The 16,967-nt window shown below is 39.4% G+C and overlaps 1 protein-coding gene across 1 annotated transcript in view; it reads left to right on the top strand.

Annotated features, from left to right (window-relative positions):
- Window positions 1-292: 292 nt before the first annotated feature.
- The window catches only part of macrod2 (mono-ADP ribosylhydrolase 2), a 396,729-nt gene continuing 380,054 nt past the window's right edge, over window positions 293-16,967 (top strand). Inside the window, exons 1-3 of the mRNA XM_030747747.1 lie at window positions 293-517; window positions 7,147-7,248; window positions 9,198-9,311. Of these exons, the coding sequence (XP_030603607.1) occupies window positions 481-517; window positions 7,147-7,248; window positions 9,198-9,311 (253 nt within the window). The 5' untranslated portion in view covers window positions 293-480. The remainder of the gene's footprint in view (window positions 518-7,146; window positions 7,249-9,197; window positions 9,312-16,967) is intronic.

Here is a 16,967-nt window from a genome sequence, read left to right as displayed (position 1 = left end):
ATTCCTGTAATTATTATTAATCATAATAATAAAAAACCCTCATATTACAGGTACAAAGAAACAGTACTGTTTACTTGCAGTACCTGAAAGTACTGCACTCTTCGCAGTGTGTCTGTAACTAGACTACCGCCTCACACGCCAGGAGGGTGAACCGCCAGAACAACCTACCCTGCCTTCTCCGTGAGTGAACCTTATGTGATTGACACATCGACCCGACCAATCGCACGTCCACTTCCCCTGTTACCGAGATCCAATCATTTGCCCAGGACTCGTACACACAAAATTTCACGGCGCAATCACGGTAGGTTGAGCCTACTGAGCTCCATAGAAATTTGACAGCTTCACAGGTGAGACAACCGTCCGGAGGCTGTTTCACTTTAGATTTCAGTTTGCTTTTTTTTTCTCGGAACTCTATTCACTGTGAGCCTGGGGTTGACACATTCAAAAAACAACCATTCGAAGTCTAATCATTCCGGCAGCATGAGCAAAAAGAAAAAGGACTGGAAGACTGAAAAAGGTAAGGCTTGTTTTGGAAGGGGAAGGGGGGTGGGGGGGAATGAGGCTATCATCACCTCCATGGCAGACAGCGTGAATCTTCACCACGCCAGGAGACTGACAGACACTCTTTCTGCCTTCTCTGTGTGCTGCAGTAGTAGCCCACTTGTTCTCAAGACTGCTTGGTAATCCCACAGGGCGGACTGTACAGATGTTGAAATGATGTTCCGCCTCCTGTTTTGCCTGCCGTAATGTATGCTTGACATTCGCAACAACGCTACTGACACACTGCGCCTTGCCTGCTTATTAGCTTACATGTAAGGTGCTCACAGATCTTTCTATAGTCCTGATTTACCTGCCAGAGTATCCCCCCAACTAACAGATCCAGTCTCCCACCTGTATGATGCACCAGCAGGAAGCTCACTGAGTTGCAAGCAACATTTTCCGCAACTACATGTTCTTGTAGATAAACAGTTACACCTCCCGATTAACAAAAGAACAGCGTGTATGAATAAAAAACATATAGTTTATTAGAAAACTAAACAGCTTGAAATACAGTGAGAGTGGCATGTTGTGAACCTTTTCTCTGTGACAAACAGGATAGACCTGTTGTCTAACAGCAGAGGCAGTGAAATAGATTTCAGCACTTTCTGAAGTTTAGCTGTAAATTGTAGCTTTCTAACTCAGAGCAGGGCTTTTTCGAGGCAGGCTTTTTCTTTTGGCTTAGCAGGCATGGCTAATGTAACAATCACACTGATTAGTGATGGCTGCATTCCGTTTCTGCCACCTTAAAGCTAGCAAAGTCTAAATGGACTGCAGCCATAATTAGGGATGTTAATTATACATGTAGTCTCCCTGCTATGACATAAGTATACAGTACTTACTGTAGCAACAGAAGCAGGGCTACATGCTGTGTTCGCCCATAATGTCTGACCTAGCTCATTCAGCAAATTAAACAATGTGATTTATATTTGAATAATACCTTTTTTTTAAATGGTGCAGTTTAATCTGTATCTGATGGTTAACTCTATAAATGTTTCCAGTTTGAGCAGGAAGCATCACAGAATGAATGTCAATGTAGGTCAAATTTCCTTACTAGGAGATGAAGGTAAGTCAAAATGTGAACGGAAGAAAAAATATTAACCTTTAGGAATTTAATATTCTTATTTCTTTTAAAAACCCTCGTTGGCCTGGGCTTCGGGAAATAGCACTATGTAATAACAGTATGTAATAATACCAAAGACAAAATAGTTTCTTTGGAAAGATCTGCCTTATTTTAAAACCAGATTTGCCTCATTTACAGAGCATGGTTACTATACTAAAAGTGTGGTGATTTCTGAAACAAAAACGGTGGCGTGGTGGTTAGCATTGCTGCCTCACAGCTAGAATGACATCTAGAAGGTCTGGTTTTGATTCCACCTTGGCCCAGACCTCTCGCTGTGTGGAGTTTGCATGCTCTCCCTGTGTCTGTGTGGATTTCCTCCGGGTAGTCTGGTTTCCTCCCACAGTCCAAAGACATGCAGTTACTGAGGTTAGGGTAATTGGTCACTCTAAATTCCCCATAGGTGTGAATGGTTGTCTGTCTCTCTGTGTTGGCGACCTGTACAGGGTGTACCCTGCCTCTCGCCCTGTGTCAGCTGGGATAGGCTCCAGCCTCCCCCTGCGACCCTGATCAGGATAAGCAGAAGAGAATGGATGGATGGATGGAAAAAGAGAATATTAATTAATAAAAAGACAGCATTTGTAGTTCAGTCCATAACTATGTGGACCATGATAGTTTTGCAGTTTTGCCTTTGCATAACACCACACTGTAATTTAAATCAAGCAGTCAATATGTGATTGGAATACAAACTTTAAGCCTGAATTCAAAGGGCTTTACAAAAATTTTGTATTAGCTGTTTAGGAAATACAGCCATTTTTATTCATGGTCTCACATAGGCTCAAAACTAATTCGACAATTATCTAACAAACTGTTACATGCTCAGGAGAGGCCTGTTCCCTCATTATTTGAGATAAATGATCCGGAGATGGTTCCAAATGTTGAACTTGGATTTGGTAGCTTTTCACTGGAACTCTAAATATGAGGTCCAGAGAGATGTCAGCACAAGTGAGGGAGGCCATCAGTAGGCTGAAAAATCAAAATAAACCTCCCAGAGAGCTAGCACAATCTTTAAGAGTGGCCAAATCAACAATCTGGTCCATTCTCAAAAAGAATGAAAGCACTAGCCAGCTCAGCAACACCAAAATGCCACAGAAGACAATTAAAGTGGATTAATTTGTTCCTCATTTAAGAAAAACTCTTCACAACATTTAACCAAGTCAAGAACAAATTCAGTTAAGTAAATTAAGTTGTTATATCATTGTCAGAGGGTTTACAGGAAGTTCAAACCACTGGTTACTTTCAAGAACAGGAAGGCCATGTTAGACATTGCAAGAAAGCATCTAAAAGAGCCTGCACATCTCTGAAAAAAACAAGATTAACTTGTACCATTATCTGTCAAACATGATGGAGTCAATGCTATGGCACGGACATGTATGACTGCCATTTGAACTTGGCCTCTAGGGTTAATGATGATGCTGCCACTGATAGAAGTAGCAGGATGAATTCTGAAGCATACAGGGCTATACTCTCTGCATAACTGATCGGACAGCACTTTAGCAAATGAACCAAAGCATACTACAACAGCCACCCAAGAGTTTCTCAAGGCAAATACTTGGGATGATCTTCAACAGCCCAGTCAGTCACCTAATCTCAACCTAGTAGAACTGATTTTCAGTTACGAAGAAAAAATTGAATGCAGAGAGACCCACAAATAAGCAGTAACTGAAAGTGGTTGCAGTAAAGGCCTGACAGAGCATCTCAAGGGAGGAAGCAGTGATGTCCAAAAGATTTTAATACAAGTATTAAAATCAATCCTTATATTTAAAATGATGTTAGGTTGTCGAGTTAGCGTTGAGCCTACGGAATTGTCTGTAATTCCCATACAGTTAATGTAATTTTTTAGTAAACACCCGTCCAGGACTAACCAAGTTCAGGAAAATTATTTGGGCCCTAGATCAGATAAAATAATATCAAAACCAATATGGTTCTCATGGCCTCTAATTCAATCTTTGGAATTCTGCAAAGGACGGTGACAAAGTGCTTCGCTGAAGTCCAGAGAGCTTTACTGTGTTCAACTTCAGAACTACCTTTTTATTCATTCATGTAGAATAATAGCTATTTTGGGAGTAACAACAGTGGGCAAGAGGGAGAGAGAATACATCAGGGATACAACAGATATCCCCTATTGCTGTAAGGACTTTAATGTAAGCCTGAACTACTGTGGTATTCTGTGTAACGATGATCCAAGGAAGCTTATATTTGTGACTGAAATACAGTGAGCCCTTACTGCCTGAATATTTAGGCTTTCATTTGTGTAAAAGGAAATTCTCATAACTCATAGTGCCATTTTAAAAAGTGGTACAGTGTTTATGTGACATGCATTTTATTTGAACTGTTACAGAGGAGATTTTGAAATGTATTTTAGGGTATCTATCTAGCAATGATTTCACAGTAAAGCACATAATTAGGATGCTTTTTGTTGGTGTTGTTGTTGTTGCCGAACAGTCCAAAGAAACAGTAGCAAGTTAGGACTCTTTTGCCACAGCTTCTAACAGTGAGGGCAGAAGCAGCACTAGTCGTGTGATATTAGATAATTAGAATCTAGTTTGTCTCGAAGCCAAACACATAAACAAAACAAAACACATAAAAAACTAAGATTTCTTCCACTTTGATCAGACAGCACCTGGTATGAGCATAAATGCAGGTAGTTCTTTGAAATAAGTAAGTTCTTCGAAATAGTTGCATCACAGGCAAACTGCAGTACAAACAGATGTTCCAGTTTAGATTTAAGCAACTCGGCTATAATTAACATTTGATATTGTCCATGGGTTCTTGACTTCAGGCAGACACTGGCTGCAAAGGGAGTCAACCAAGTATTAAAAACAATCCTTACATTTAAAATGATGTTGTTGTTCGTCCAATTTCTTTTGAGCCTCTAAAATGGGGGGTGGGGGGTGGTTGTATATAAAAATGTGTTGCATTTTCCTGAAAGCAGTTAATACAATACTTCTGATAAACCCCTCATCTTGAAGAGGAAAAGTCTGCACATCAATCACATTCTGGGGAAAACTTGATCTTGTTAGGAGAGATGGCACCATCTCACTTTGGATGGAGCAGCTCTCATTTCTAGAAATTTGGCCAAAATTTCTTTAAACCCCCCCCCCCACCCAACACACCCACCCCCCCCCCCCACCCGAAGAATGTGACTGTCCAGGGTTGAGACCAGGAAACAGATCTGCAGTCTTACAGGCTCTCTGCTGCCTCCCTCCTCCTGTCATCCCGCTAAAGCCCCATCCCCATAGACACTATGTCTGCTGCCAGCCCAAAAAACAAACCAAAAATCAGCAAAAAAAAATTATAAAAATTCACAAAGAATGAACAATGTAACATCCTCATCTGCGCCAGAGTAAATGAATTAAATGTGGACTATTAAACATTAGGTCTCTCTATTTTAAGTCTATGTTAGTAGATGATTTAATGATTGGTCAACATCATTGACTGATTTTCCTTACAGAAACCTGGTTAGAGCAGGATAAATATGTTAGTTTAAATGAATCAGCCCCCCCAAGTCAAACTAACTGTCAGAAAGGTTGAAGCACAGTCCGAGGAGTAGAGGTGGCAGCAAGCTTTCATGCCAGCCCTTTGCTATTAGTACTATTCTCTCAAAATATAAGTGAGCCCACTCACCATTTTAGTCACACTCTGGTTCTTGTCCTAACATATGGGCTACACACTAAACATTTAACAGCATTTCCTGAAACCCCTCTTTTGTCTGACCATTTTTCATCACATTAAAATTTATAATATATTCATATTACACAGCACCTGGAAAAATAGTATACTTTATTAAAATAAAAGCTCTCTATAAGGCTAGGACATCTTACTATCTATCACTTATAGAAGAAAACAGGAACAGCCCCAGGTTTCTTTTGAGCAGGCTGACAAAGAGTCAAAGCTCTATGAAGTATTAACTAGTAATGACTTCATTACTTATTTATTTTTTTACAAATAAAATGTTAACCATTTGATAAAAAACATTCACAGCTGTCCCACAGCTATATGATTAAGTACAATAACTTTAATAATTGCTGATATTTATTTAGACTCTTTTGCTCATATTGATCTTTCCAAGTTAACTTCAGTAATTCTTTCCTCCAAACCATCGACAGTCTTGTAGGAATGGGGTCTATTAGACTCATTTCCTACAAGATTGTTGATGGGTCTATTAGACCCCATTCGTTAGAGACTGTTCCAAGAAGTTTTACCATTAATGCTACAATTGTAAATATGATCAGTTTATCTTTATGAACAGGCTATGCATCTCATGCTTTTAAGGTGGCTGTAATTAAACCACTTCCACCAACTAATGATGGGGTGATTTAGAACCTTCTTTTTATTTCTGAAAATTCTCAGAAGAGTAGTTGTAAAACAGCTGGTTGAGCAGCTGCAGAGGTTCATGTGAACTAGAGTACACCATTGGTATTAAAGGAAATGAGCTGCAATGGTTTGAACCCTATCTATCTGATAGAGTCCACTTTGTTCATGTAAATGAGAAGTCTATTCACCTGGTTTCACTATCCATTATGTTTATACACCACTTGTGCATTTAATCTTTAGTAATTATTAAACTCTCTCTCTCTCTCCCATAATGTGTCTTTTGTCTTGTCTCCTGCTTTTTTCTCTTTCCCCTCACCCTCAACTGGTCATGGCAGATGGCTGCCCCTCTTTGAGCTCCATTCTGCTGGAGGTTTCTACCTGTTAAAAGGGAGTTTTTCCTTCCCACTGTCGCCAAGTCCTTGCTGATTTTGGGGGGTTTCCTCCAGAATGCTATAGGGTCTTTACCTTACAGTATAAAGCACCTTGAGGTGACTATTATTGTGAATTGGCACAGTGTCTATAAAAATAAATTCAACTGAATTCAGTAGAACGTCAACTGTGGTGGTATATAGAAGCAAAATTACAAAAAATTGTGTCATTTTTCAAATACTTCTGACTGTATGTTCTTCAATGAGCCATAAGTCATGTAGGAGTTAGTGCAGGGGAAATGCAACACAGAGCTTTAACCAGGGAGGAGTAAAAGCTTAGACTCATGCATTGTAGCCTGCGCTGACATAATACATTGCCTTTCATTTAACAGCCCTGCAGTGTCCGCAACAGCCAGTTTACAAGTTTCTAGCCATAAGCAATGGGAAGTGGGCCCAGAGTACTTCTGATGAAGGGTTTGACTCATGACAGTTCCAACGAAGCTGTACTTCGAAACACATCCTTAATTGCACCATGTCCTGCAAATATTATTGACATGGGTGGGGGCTTTCAGTAAAGAAAGAGCACTTTGATTTGACATAAAGAGAAGAAAAAAAATTGATTATTGAGTTAATGGAGGAAAAAAGGTGAAGGAAAGATGTTTGTGGCTTTTAACAGAAATTAACATTACACCTGTTATTACCTGATTGTGTGAGGACCAGGTTTTTTGCCCAGTTTTTAATCTGTTCTTTTCCCATAAAACTGATTTTATTTTCTCTAAAATGTATGGCAACCTTTCTTCACAGAGAGACTGCTCCGTCTAAATGTGGATGACAGGCGCAAGGAGTATCGTCGTCAAGATTTCATTTCTCTGGACAAGATTCCAACCTGGAGAGAGGAAAATAGATGTAAGAGAGGGAGAGTACCATTGGATTTGCTGAATGTCTTTCAAGCTGTTATCAGTGCTTGGTCTTAAACATGCTAGTAGTTTTTACAGGTCAGAGAGCAGAAGTGTCTTTTCTCAGAAAAGCTGAGCCAGAATTCTGATTTCAGATCTTTTTTTTTTTTTTTTTTAAGTATGATGGATAAAATAATCAGCTAAACTTTCTCTTTAACTCCCTTTCTGACCATTTCAGAACTTATATAGGAAACATGTGTTGGATTATATAGCTGCAACAAAATCACCCCACACACAAGGTAAAGATAATGGCTGTGCTGCATGACTATTGATCAGCTCAGAGAGAAATTTGTAAGCAACAGCATGTTACTTACTCCTTTCTCTCAAACTGTGTACTACTGCTCTGTGTCAATAGCTGAAGCTTTGATGCTCGCTCACTTGCTGAACAGAGAGAGAGAAAGACAGAAACTTGTGTAAGACCTTGTTGCAAAAAAGTGATGTCAGAGACCTTTTTTTACTTAAAAAAGTGCTAAAAGGGTGTAAAGAGTTTCTTAATCTGACCGCAAAGGTAAACTGAAGTGGCATGATTACTTGTGTGAGTGAGAGGGATGTCAATCTGAAAACCTGAGCAAAACTACATGTTGCGTATTTCTATGTTGTGAGGAAACAAAAAGTAAGCCAAAATGTAAAAGTATTTAAGTACATTAAAACCTTTTTATGCCTCCATAGGAATTAAGTAGGTAAGTAGCAGCCACGTGCTGACAACCAAATGTACTTTATCGATTAAATATAAAAGCAGAGATTTTCCCACAGAAGTGGCACCCGGTGTGGTCTTCTGCTGCTGTAGCCGATCTGCTTCAAGGTTCAAAGATGCTCTTCTGCTTACCTTGGTTGTAACAAGTGGCCATTTAAGTTACTGTTGCCTTCCTCTCTGGTTAAAAACTCAGATCAGCCCGTCTGGCACCAACAGCCACGCCACGTTTAAAAATCACTTAAATCACCTTTCTTCCCCATTCATTAGCAGGTCGTCTTGACCGTGTCTGCATGCTTAAATGCTGATCAGATAGTTGTGTTAAGGAGCAGTTGAACAAGTGTACCAAATAAAGCGGCGAGTGAGTGTATTTGCCCATATTCAGTTTCTTGGATAGAAATTGATTTGGTTTGAAGTTGGAATTAGTGTATGTGATTGACATTAATATTCACAATACATATCAAATTACATTAGTTAAAACTGCAATGTAAGTGAAAGATTATAATAAATACTTTTTAATTGTGTAACAGATTGACGGATTATGCTGTAATAGTGTTAGAAATAATAAGCAAAACTCATTTAGATTCAAAATGCTGGATTATATTTTCTTAATGTATGTAGCTGCCTTTAAATGACAAGTTTAAAATAATAAGCTATTTGTTATGAAAAAAAACCCAGGTAATTTTAAAGTTGATGATAAGAGTTAATGGAAAGGCTAATATGTTATTAGTATAAATTGACCTGTCATTCAGCATGTAAATGTGGGTGCTGTGTGCAAAGCAAGAAGCAAAACATACAAGCAATTTCTAGTTGTTAATAAAAACCGACACACACTACAGTTTCTGTTCAGTGATGCCAGTAGATTGGCAGCTTGTTGAAGGAATTTTTCATCTGCTCTAAACAAAATATAATAATGAACTGTAATAATTTGGGAGGCTCTTAGCTCAAAATCTGGTATCAAGGAAAACTATTGATTTTCATTATTAAATGTACTCTGTGAAATGCTTAAAACTGAGCATGTCTTCCTTGACCATAGTACTTACTAGTACTACATAGTACTCATTAAAAAAAAGTCATACCACACACTGCATCACACAAGTATTTATAGAGACAGTTTATATAAATAGAATAGAAATTGAAGTATTGATGTGTAGGACACTGGAATCATGGACAAACTGATCCTCACGGTCTTTATGTTCTTATTTCAGGCGATGACACGGAAGATGGGAAGGAGCTGACAGGTGGAGGAGGGCTGAGCGATAAAGTATCTCTCTACAAAGGAGATATTACCGTCTTGGAGGTGGATGCCATAGTCAATGCTGGTAGGCACTCTGTCCTCTGACCTTTTAGAACAGGTGGATGGGCGTTCGATGCTTGAAGACTATTAAGTTGTCCTTGGCTGCCCTCTGCTGTTAACACTCGGGAAATACTGGTTGTCAAGGCATTGCACAGTGATCAGCATGACTGAGACAGATGTTAAAGTGCACGTCTGCATTCATTGATCTGACGTCCCAAAAGTTGAAATGCAGTGCTTGTTTAGATTGCAGCTGCTGCTCGCGACCTCTCTCACACCAGTGACACACAAAGGTTCATCACCAGCTACTGCTGATGGGGTTTATTTTTTTATAATGTTTGTTAGTTATGTGACACAGAGCTGCCAGTGATTATTCGGTGCTGCTGTTGGGGGAAAACCTCATAAACCTCTTTTATAGTGAGTAAAAAAAAAAAAAAGAGGCTGAAGAGAGGTTAGCAGAAGTGCTTTTTTTCATTATTGCACCACTGTTATATAATATTCTGCATTCTGCTCACAACCTACACACAGAGTTATAAGTGTGAAAGAATTGCTTTACCTGTTGCTTCTACGGCTGATCCTGAGGACAATTTTTCAGCTATCGCCTTGTTGTACCTGCATAAGTGTGCGGCAGCAGAATATTAATATGTCTGTATTGGATTTCTGCAGTTGTTTCACAACTTTCTTTTCCTCATGAAGTATTTGAAAATACTTTCATATTCACATTACAGTCTACTAAGCAGTGTGCATCCTGTGTGAAATTAGTGCTCTATAATTTATGCAAGATTAATAGATGTGAAAAACAGACTGCTCCATTGGATAAGGCTAATGAATTTAATGTATTATGTAAATACCCGTGCTTACGAGGTTGACATGGCATCAGCATTATGTAAAAAGAGTACAGCTGACATAAACCTTAATGTCATGGCTGTTGTGTTGCTTCGGCAGTATTTTGAACTACAATGTAATACCTATGTTATTATACAGTACAAACAGATTCCTGTTCTAGTTTCATTGTTGTATGCTATTTACTCAGGTGTTCTGACAGAACCCAAATGAAGTAACTTTGATACAATATCTTTAAAAAATATTGACATTCAACACTATGTTTGATACTGTGGGGGGAGAAAGCCACAGCATTGAGATGTGTTAAAAGTTTGTTACATTTAACTTTTACTAAAAGATAAAAATTATGGTTACACATTAACTTCTTGAGGTACTTATTCAAAAGCCTCTGCACAGCTAGTATCTCTGTTTAATATTGATACAGTTTGATATGCATAAAGACAGATTACTGCTGTACACATGCTGTTTATTACGTACTCCTATGAGAGTCAGAAAAATTTCCCTTTTGCACATTTACCCTGTTTTTATAAAAGATCTATTTAAGGTTTTTTTCAATGCAAGTCTGTGTCCTCAAAATTGAGTATTAAGGTAATGGATAAAATGAGCAGTGATTTGTGGCTGGATAATTAGGGAAAATAATGTTCAGGAGGCAACGTTGCAGGTTTTAGTTTTATGCTGTTTAATGCTATCGCAGCAAAGGAAGGTTGTTTACTTCATCAGCTAATGCAGCCAGACATCCAGGCTGTGATTGAGCAACATGCTGGCTATGAGGCAATTGATTCTGGTTAGGAGGCTGTCAGAGGGCCCAAAAGGTCAAATGAATTGCTGAAGCCTTTTATAATTTTTAGGTCTCAGCATTTGGCCCACTGTACCTCTATTCATACTGTCAAGCCTCGTGTCTTTGCACAGGTGGTAGCACTGATAAGAACACAGTTGCGGACTTCACTGTCCAGTTTTGTTTACAGTCTGGGGCAACTTTGCACAGTAGTTTGTTGTGAATGGAAGTTTTAATGTGAATGGAATTTTTTTTTCACTGCTAACAAAGCATTTTACAGGATGACATTGTGCTGGCAAACTATTTAGTTAAATAGGCTGGACATGTTCTTGGTATTGTGGATCTTGTCCAAATGCTTAGTGACTAACACTAAGCATTGTGGATGTTGAGCAACATGCATTGATAAAATCTTTTGGATAGCTTGTTCAACTTCTTGCCTTTCATCTATTCAATGCTTCCAATCTCTTGGCTGCAGTACTTCCATTTTCTCATGGTGTTTTTCACTTTGGCTTGGCACCAGCAGGCTGCTGTGTGTGAATTGTGGGAGTTTTTGAGCATTGTGAAAGTATTATTCACAAGCTTAATAAACAGTCAGAATGTCTTTTTCTCACCAGAGTCCAACATGATTTACATATTGAGATACTAAGAGTGCAAAATTGTAGGTAAATGTGGAGGTTGGTGTGAAGAAATACATCTTTTTGTCACTCTGCATTCATTTAGGCTACTAATTATGCCCTTTGGTCCATTCACTTGGCAATTTAATGTACTATTATGCTGGACTGTAATGTGATATGGTAGACACAGCTCATTATTTATTATGGCGCACCTTAACTGTTGCGTAAAACTGCATTAGCATTATGTTCTCTAAGTGTAACTCAGCGGAATCACGGTTGGCAAAATTCTTGCTATTCATGAAATAGCATTGCTGTTCAATGCAGTGATTAGCTTGTTAAAGCTGATATGTTGTTGTTGTTGTTGTTGTTTCTTTGATGATGTTACATTTTAATGCATTTCATAAGGAAAAGAAACAAGATTTTGTCACGACAGCAGCAATATGTGGGTTAATAAAATGAGAAATGTCCAGCTTGGCATTAGCTATTATGGTTTCTGCCTATAGCTTTAAGAGGGTGTCAAGTTGCTTTATGTGCTCCATTAAAATTTAATTATTGGGCTCATTGAGTTTTTAATTCTTCCCTAATTCTGTTTAGCTGGAGGTTGCACAGGAGGCGCTTAAACTGTCACCCGTGTGCGAACCTGTGGGAAGTGGTGTCTGTTAAGTGCAGGGTTAGAGGGTAAAGCGGGTATATCATGACACGGTGACTCAGGCTGCAGCATCTTGTCCCAGCAGATGTTCAGACTTAGCCCAGAGTATAAAATGACCCTGCTGTAAAAATGATGGTAGACCAAGCTCATGCTTCTTGCAGTCCTCTTGAAAAACGTAATGAAAATGATAACAAAAGGGGTACTGGCATGGCCATGCTACGTCAAAATAAAAATCACACACTTTTCTAAAATAAATTGAACCAGATGAAAGTGTTTGCAGTCCAGTATTTTGTATTTTGTGTATTTAACTGGACACTTTGGTTTGATTTATGTGCCACAAACCCTAATATAAAATCCCTCTCTGTTTAACTGTCGACGCCAACTCTCAGTCACCTGAGGAAGACTTTCACTTTGTTTCTGTTTACATATTGAAATGATCACAGGCATGAAATGTGTGATGTCAACCCCAATTATAATTTAATCTTTCCCATAGATCTAAATGAAGGATGAGGTTTAGTCACTATTCCTAATGAAACATTAGCCATTTAGGCAGTCTCTGTGAATGACGCTCCTTGTGTGCCCCAACAATTAACCCTCTTTCAAAGTACCTTAGATTGTTTCCTCTTGGCATTTAAATATAAAGTCAGATCAACTGGGCACAAAGCAGGATTGGATATAATTACTTCACTATATTATGTAGTGCTCCTGTGTGGACCAACACAAGTGTTTCTTCACTTTCTACTAGAGGTTTTCATGTTCTGGGCCAGTATGCTGTTAGTCTTCTGGTTCTATTGTGTTCTGACTCTGGAAAACAACCACATCTCATAACTGCGCCTCCTCTGTGTATTTTATTGGAAGGGTGATAGTTTGTTCAGAAGATTTTTTTTCCCCTCTTCCTCTGGGAACATCTCTTTCATCTGTCCACAGCTGCCTTTTCTTAGAAGCATTGTGGCTCAACAACATGCATTTTAGCAAACTCTAGTCTGGCTTTATATTTGTCTATTTATTTTTTCATTAAAAGCCTCTGCTTTTATTCAGTAAGCAAAATGTGGCGGGACCAGAGACTGTTGTCCCGCAATTTTGTGTTTAGTGTTTGTGTGTGCATTCAAGATTTATAACTAACAACTGGCAAAGCAAACTTATTTTTGAATATGCTTGCATTTACCTTCCTCCTGATTTCCTCAGACAACTCTTTCATCTTCTTTCTCTTGTTCACATTGTTGTTGGTGCATGCAGTGAAACTAAGAGCACAGTGATTACTTTTCTCCTTTCAAAGAGGCTGAATGACTAATTATATGATTGAAGACTCCTGTCAAAATAACTAAAGACACTAGCCTGCAATGTCACTACAATCCAACTGCGTATCACTACATCTAATGGTGATAAATAAGGTTTTTTCCAATAATAGTCTTCAGGCTATTTTAGAAAATCTTTTGAGAATAAAAATGAATTAAGCTTTTTCCACAGAGTATTTGTTTAATTCTACGGCAAACTGCAGGTACACATGCAGGTACACATGCAGGTACACATGCAGGTACACATGCAGGTACACATGACAAAAGAGTTTTTAATTTCAACCCTGTAAGAATGGGGACTTGTTTCAGATGTGAGCAGCACATTTGCTCATGTCTGGGAAAGAGGCACGTCCTAAAATCTGGATCAACACAAACAAACAAGCAAAAAAAAAGGACATTTCCATCGGCTATCAGCCAAGTTGTTATCTGGCCTGGGATTTGGCTTGGTGCACCTCTAATCCTGGCTGTTCCATTAGTATAAAGATTTGCCAGCCAAATTTGTGTACTTGGGTGCATTTTTCTCTTTTGTATAGTAACTGTAGTATGTTCTTTTGTTTTTTCAAAAAGATACCCAGCAATTTCTCTGATTGCTAATTCACTGACTACAGCGGACCATGTCTTTAGCATGGTTAAATTGATATCAGAATGATGAATGGAAAGAAACAACTATCAGAGTTAATCAAGCCTTGCTTCATGGAAAATTACAGGGTTCACTAAAAGTGGGTGTTAAATTTAATGTATATAATTTATTTAGATTTTAAATGGCAAACACAAGAAAATCTCTACCTTGTGTTTTTTCGCTCTTGTCTTTCTGGATGGAGTTCATGCGAGTGTCACCACCCTCTCAGTTCAGAATGAGACTGCGAAGATAGCGGCGCAAAGTAAAAAGGACCATTCTTATCATGATGACTGTGATAATTATGCATATGGGGTTGACTCCTAATCCATTACCTGCTGTAAACCTTCCCATCTTTCTGTATTGGATCATTCTTTTTACAGGAGCCAATTTAGTGTGCATAGAAAACCTAGTTATGAATGCTATAAAGAACCTGAAGGGTTTGAAATGAGTTCAAGAAATTCAATTGGTATTCAGCTGTATGGGGCCACTTGTACTGCAGTCATCACAGATTTGATGAGAGCAGTGACCCTCAGAGGGCAGAATAGCGTGATCCAGTAGAGACCGACTTTTATATGTTTTTTTGATATGCCACCGATTCAAACAGCGTTTGCCTACGGGGTTGCTTGGCACAAAGGCAGCATTGTTTACTTTCACGGTCGTTCATCCATAATGCATGGTACAGGATCCTACATATCCTGGTGTGGTCAACAGTGAATAGAATACAATGTTGTTCTGTGGTCAGAGCAAAGCCGTATCTGGAGGTGCAACACTTTCTTGTATAAGGTTCTTCATTAGGTTTAGTGTATTAAGTGTAACCACAACTTGACGTGTTTTCTTTTCTTTTTTTTAATTCTGTATTTGAGGTAAAATTTGGATGCGCAGCAAATGAAGGCAACCATCCAACATCATTCTCATTTTATGAAATTCAGTTGCTACAGGCAAGTTTTTTTTTCCTTTTTTTTTCTTCCATTTTCTTCTTTTTTTTTAAGTGTAAAGAAAGTAGGTGGTGGTTCTGGTTTGTTCTTCCTCCGTTTATTGAAAACCTCAGGAGTTGTGGCAGCACAGCAGCAATGCGCGATAATGGTGTGTAAAGTCCAGAGAATATGATGTGCTCCTCTGAGGCAGAAGCTTTAATGGAGACCACGGCCTTATTTATTTGGGAATGACTCTGAATGCTCCGGTAATATTTTAGCCTACAAAGAAGGTGGCTTTCCAGAAGTAAAAGGTGGCGTCTTTATTCTCTTGCTGAACTCTTCGTCGGCACACAGACACTAAAATGACAGGCTTTTCACTGTTGCTCTTCCCAACTAGGGTGCCTTTAAAGGTCTCGCTGTAATATATGACTACATATTCTTCTTTTCTACTTCATGAACTCCTTATTTTACTGCATCTAATACACTGCTGTGACTCTGCATTACTGCTATCAAGGGGAGGATCACCCCCCCCACACCCCCCCCCCCCCCCCTTTTGCTGAATAGGTTGTCCCACCTAATAAACTAATATGGAGACCTGACTGTGGTATGACATGCCAAACACTGGTGTGAAATGTACTGTTCACCTTTTACTTTACCGTCTCCCTTTGAGTGATAACGCCTATGGTATCTGGTTTTGTTTCCTGCTGTTGATGGATCTTGTCAGCGTAGACTCTTCATTAGATTTTGTGTCAGGCCATGGATGTGCTGCACAGCACACTCGGCCCCTGGAGAGTCTGGCTCAATAGGCCTATCTGTCTCTCTGCAGATTCACACCCTGTGCCATAACCTCCCTGAGTGATGCGGCCATGCTCACAGCAATATGACTGCAATTCGGGCTCTCGCAGTCTCTGTTTTTTCACGCATGCACATACTTGTACACACACACCATCACACACACATTTGCAGCCTTTATTTTTTTTGGGCACTTCAGAGGCTTTTACGTTGACCTACATCTATTTCCTGGGAACAAACCATAATGATAATTACTTCTTGCCTGATTTAATTTAAACTTTATCTTGACATAAATTTTGTCAAGATAAAGATTTTGATTAATGCTATTAGGACTAGATTTTCCCCAAATGTAAGTCTGAGTCTGACTAAAGTTTTGTGTCCCCATAATATGTGTAATACAAGTGCAAGTACACACACGTGCACAGTAAATAGGAAACCATGGCAGAAGGGTGGTAACTTCTTGAACAAACTTGTGATTGTTGTGCCATCACACCAAGAATGAAAATCAATGCCTCTGGCTGAGAGAACTTGCTGCTCTGATGAACAGTGAAATGACTCCGGTGAGTGGGTTGCATTGGGTCCTGCACTAAAAGGTCCAGGTAATCGTATCACCTCTGAGTGAGGTACGGCACAAGGACAGGGTTTTCCCTGCCGTCACTTGGTAAATGTGAACTGAGGTGACAAAGCAGCTGACGAGCTTCCCCTTCTTCCGATTTCTCCCCTGCTAGTATCCAGAGATGATCCCTGCATCCCTTTGGCCGCAGTGTTTGCTCAGCGTCATTGTCTACCTGATCTCAGTGTGCCGACATAGCCAAATAGAAGTAATTTTTCATGAGGTGTTACTAATGGAAAGTAATCATGGGAATCCGTGCTGTCAGTGTGTGTCCATCTCCCACTCAGAGAAATGTCTGCAATTGCTTGGACCGCTAATGGTCTATGACCGTATTGAGCATCTGGGAGAATGAGCCCACCCTTTCTTCCCACCCGCACATTTTGTGACCCCACACGATTAAGAACATGAATGCCACACATATCCACACAAAGCGAAGGCCGTGAAAGTGTGGCTGTGTTTTTGGAGACAGTTGCCAGTGCTCATGAGGAAACCTGTCATTCAGGTCAGGCCTACACTTGTCTCCCCAGTGGAGAGAGAACTTCATTGAAAGTCACTGTAGGTCAGAATGTT

The sequence above is a fragment of the Archocentrus centrarchus genome, chromosome 15 (assembly GCF_007364275.1).
Source record: "Archocentrus centrarchus isolate MPI-CPG fArcCen1 chromosome 15, fArcCen1, whole genome shotgun sequence".
NCBI classification, from domain to species: domain Eukaryota; kingdom Metazoa; phylum Chordata; class Actinopteri; order Cichliformes; family Cichlidae; genus Archocentrus; species Archocentrus centrarchus.
This window is presented reverse-complemented; position numbering and strand designations above follow the sequence as displayed.